This window comes from Salvelinus sp. IW2-2015, linkage group LG32 (assembly GCF_002910315.2).
Source record: "Salvelinus sp. IW2-2015 linkage group LG32, ASM291031v2, whole genome shotgun sequence".
NCBI classification, from domain to species: Eukaryota; Metazoa; Chordata; class Actinopteri; order Salmoniformes; family Salmonidae; genus Salvelinus; species Salvelinus sp. IW2-2015.
In genome coordinates this window covers 33,994,538-33,999,337 of record NC_036871.1, presented here as the reverse complement: position 1 = coordinate 33,999,337, position 4,800 = coordinate 33,994,538, and the positions used below count along the sequence as shown (strand labels likewise).

The 4,800-nt window shown below is 42.3% G+C and overlaps 1 protein-coding gene across 1 annotated transcript in view; it reads right to left on the bottom strand.

Moving 5' to 3' along the window:
* The window catches only part of LOC111956432 (ephrin type-A receptor 3-like), a 150,729-nt gene that overhangs the window by 66,782 nt on the left and 79,147 nt on the right, over positions 1–4,800 (bottom strand). Inside the window, 2 exon segments of the mRNA XM_070436642.1 lie at positions 2,168–2,519; positions 3,311–3,418. Coding sequence (XP_070292743.1) covers positions 2,168–2,519; positions 3,311–3,418 — 460 coding nt within the window.

Genomic DNA, 4,800 nt, shown 5'->3' with positions numbered 1-4,800 from the left:
ACAAAGAAATTCCTCAAAATCGCACTAAACGGATATAAATTGATATAAAACGGTTCAAATTCACTACATATGATGTTTTTTACAACTATAACGACTGAAAACATGACCGGGAGAATATTGCTGGTGAGAAACGACTTGGAACGAGACAGGTCCGATGGCCTTCACGCTTGAGGCGCACGTTGAGAAAGAACGGTCTCTGTACATTTTGGTCATTTATAATGGCTGTGAACGTCCCATCCACTTCTTGAAAACGTGATGACGTACAGACACCAGAGGAAGACGTAGCAGTGTCGGTCTTCATAGCATTCACTGTGCTATAAACAGACCCCAGATCAGAGTAAATTCTGAAACTGAACCCTGTCTAAAAGTGCTGTAGAATGTTCGTACCACTCAGAGACAAAATTTCAACTCCTATAGAAACTATAGACTTGTTTCTATCAATAAAACAATAATATGCAATTGTAGATCAAGAATTGACGAGGCAGTTTAATTTGGAAATGATAAAAAAAAAATAATGCTACAGCTCCCCTATTGACAAAAGGTTAACATCCATCCGAAAGACAGCACCCTACACAGGGCAGTGCCCCAATCACTGCCCTGGGGCATTGGGATATTGTTTTTAGACCCAGAGGAAAGAGTGCCTCCTACTGGCCCTCCAACACCACTTCCAGCAGCATCTGGTCTCCCATCCAGGGACTGACGGACCAACCCTGCTTAGCCTCAGAAGCAAGCCAGCAGTGGTATGCAGGGTGGTATGCTGCTGGCCTTAGACAACACTAGCAAGGACACACACACAAACACACACACACACACACTCCGTGGAGTTTTACAACTCAATATCTTGCAACTGAAGCATCCCTCTCCCACTCTAAAGAGGGAATAATGGAACACTCACTTAGTTCTGACCACACTTCTCTTTTGCTGACACACACACTCACAGATACAAGTCCATACACACACACACTCATAACACAAACTGCCTCCCAGCAATTCCCAAACCTTCTCTATGAACAATATCCTCGCTGCATAGGGGGTTGCCTAAGACTTGACACACACGCACACACACACACACACACACACACACCACACACACACAACACACACACACACACACACACACACACACCAACACCAACACACACACAACACACACAACACCACACACACCACACACACACACACACACACACAGCAGGGTGTAGTAACCACATACCCACAATCTTTATCATTCCTTCCTGTAACCACATTGTTTCCACAGACTGCTGTACTCTCCTGTATTCAGATTCTCTCTGGCACGATTCTCAGTACTACACACCACAGGAGGTGGGTGCCACTAAATTGGGAAGATGGCTCATTTTATCGGGGATTGGAATCAGTGGAATGATATCAAAATACATCAAAACATGTTTCCACATTAATTATAGCCTTCTCCCCCAAGCAGCTCAACGGATACCAGCAGTACATTACAGGATCCAAGGCACTAAACCATCTTAACAAGATCCACAGGGCACTAAACCATCTAACAGGGACCACAGGGCACTAGACCCATCTAACAGGACCACTGCACTAGTAGGACCATCTAACAGGACACACAGGATTTTTGCTCACTGACACAGTGATTTCAACAACGAACTAATCATTCATGCATGTATTTAAACAGCTGTGTATGCTTAAGGCAAAAAACCCAAAACGTGCACGCAAGGCCCGGAATCACAGTTTGGGAAAGCCGCAATAAGGAACCACCCAGGCAGAGTACAGTTAACACCTGATTCTAATAAATTTAGCTGCCACCTCCATGGCTGTTGTGTGTGGGCCTTCTGGAGCCAAAATGACTGCGTCGCACTATACCGTTTGGTTGTCTATGTAAAGTGAATCCTAGCAATGCACAACCAATACAGTCTATTAAACATCGTATCCATTCACTTGAGGTGGTTCATTGTGTTCTTCTTATCCAGACCTACACCATCAACCACAAGCCACCACCACACACCAACACCACACACAACACACACACACACACCACCACAGCACACCCACACACCACACACAACACACATCACACACCACACACACACCAACACAACACACACACACACACACCCACACACACACACACACACACACACACACACACACACACACACACACACACATTAGAACCACTTACGTTGGCAGCCATCCTTATGCTCCTCGTACCCTGGCTCGCACACACACCTCCCGATGGGCACCAGCCAGCTCCCGTCCGCGCTACAGTACATCCTTGGAGTCTCAAACTCCTGGGAGGCGTTCACACACACCCCTCGCACTTCCACCAGGGCTGAGTCGCCCCCCGTGACGGTGTCGGGGAACTGGGCCAGGTTGAGCACGGTGAGGGGACACTTCTTGTAGAAGATCCTGACAGAGACCAGAGCGATGCAGGCCCCCAGGTCCTGGAAGGCCAGGTAGAACCCCTTCTTACTCAGGTTACTGATGTCACGGACCTCTGTGTTGAGTTTCATCACACGATCTCCCACATCCACCTAGAGGGAGAGTAACAAGATATAGTCAGGGTTTATTTCATCCACCTAGAAACAAGATTTAGTCAGGATTTATTTCCAGTGATGTAAAGTACTTAAGTAAAAATACTTTGAAGTACTAATTAAGTTGTTTTGTTTGGTATCTGTACTTTCCTATTTTTTATCTTTGACAACTTTTAGTTGTTACATTTTGAATGCTTAGCAAGACAGGAAAATGGTCCAATTCACGTACTTATCAAGATAACATTCCTGGTCATCCCTACTACCTGATCTGGCAGATTCACTAAACACAAATGTTTTGTTTGTAAATGATGTCTAAGTGTTGGAGTGTGCCCCTGGCTATCCGTAATTAAAATAAATAAAAATTTGTGCTGTCTGGTATAAGGAATTTGAAATGATGTATACTTTTACTTTTGATACTTAAGTACATTTTATCAATTACATTTAATTTTGAAGTATATTTACTCAAGTATTATTGTCCTGGATGACTTTCACTTTTACTTGAGTCATTTTCTATTAAGGTATCTTTACTTTTACTCAAGTATGACAATTGGGTCCTTTTTCCATCACTGTTTATTTCATCCACCTAGAAACAAGATATAGTCAGGCTTTATTTCACAGCTGTGTTTTTGCCACATGTGTAGTAAGTTGTATGTAAATTGCCCGTAATCACAGGTCAAGAGACAGATCTTCTGGCATTCTCCTTATGGTTCCTGTTAGGATTGGGGGTAGGGTATGCTGATCCTAGATATGTGGTTAGAGGTAACCTCTACATTCAGAGTGTTTCCACTTACCTGTGTGAAGCTCTCATCAGCAGCGATGGTGTCGATCTTGATGTACTGACTCTCCTTGATGAACCACAAGTTGGCGTTGTTAGACTCATAGTAGAACATGTTGAAAGTCTGAATGGACGACACAAAAATGTACATTTATATTTGAAGAATAATTTACGTTTTGCTATGCCTTAGCATATTCTATGGAAAAACACTTGAACAGAAAGATCACCTCTTTTGCGTGTGACACTCTCTTAAAATAGCACACTTTGGTTAGGCTAAGATTAAAAACGTGATGTCTCAGTCAACTATGACCTTCATCAAACATAAAGCAAGAAGAACATTGACGACATGGTAGGACAGAGTAATGTAAACAATAAGCAGTACATTGACGACATGGCAGGACAGAGTAATGTAAACAATAAGCAGAACATCTTTGACGACATGGCAGGACAGAGTAATGTAAACAATAAGCATACATTGACGACATGGCAGGACGATAATGTAAACAATAAGCAGTACATTGACGACATGGTAGGACAGAGTAATGTAAACAATAAGCAGTACATTGACGACATGGAGGACAGAGTAATGTAAACAATAAGCAGTACATGACGACATGGTAGGACAGAGTAATGTAAACAATAAGCAGTACATTGACGACATGGCAGGACAGAGTAATGTAAACAATAAGCAGTACATTGACGACATGGTAGGACAGAGTAATGTAAACAATAAGCAGTACATTGACGACATGGCAGGACAGAGTAATGTAAACAATAAGCAGTACATTGACGACATGGTAGGACAGAGTAATGTAAACAATAAGCAGTACATTGACGACATGGCAGGACAGAGTAATGTAAACAATAAGCAGTACATTGCACGACATGGCAGGACGAGAGTAATGTAAACAATAAGCAGTACATTGACGACATGGTAGGACAGAGTAATGTAAACAATAGGCAGTACATTGACGACATGGTAGGACAGAGTAATGTAAACAATAAGCAGAACATTGCCAACATGGCAGACAGAGTAATGTAAACAATAAGCAGAACATTGCGACATGGTAGGACAGAGTAATGTCAACAATAAGCAGTACATTGACGACATGGCAGGACAGAGTAATGTAAACAATTAGCAGAACATTGTCGACATGGTAGGACAGAGTAATGTAAACAAGAAGCAGAACATTGACGACATGGCAGGACAGAGTAATGTAAACAATAAGCAGAACATTGTCAACATGGCAGGACAGAGTAATGTAAACAATAAGCAGAACATTGTCAACATGGCAGGACAGAGATAATGTCAACAATAAGCAGAACATTGTCAACATGGCAGAACAGAGTAATGTCAACAATAAGCAGAACATTGTCAACATGGCAGGACAGATAATGTAAACAATAAGCAGAACATTGTCAACATGGCAGGACAGAGTAATGTCAACAATAACAGAACATTGTCAACATGCAGGACAGAGTAATGTAAACAATAAGCAGAACATT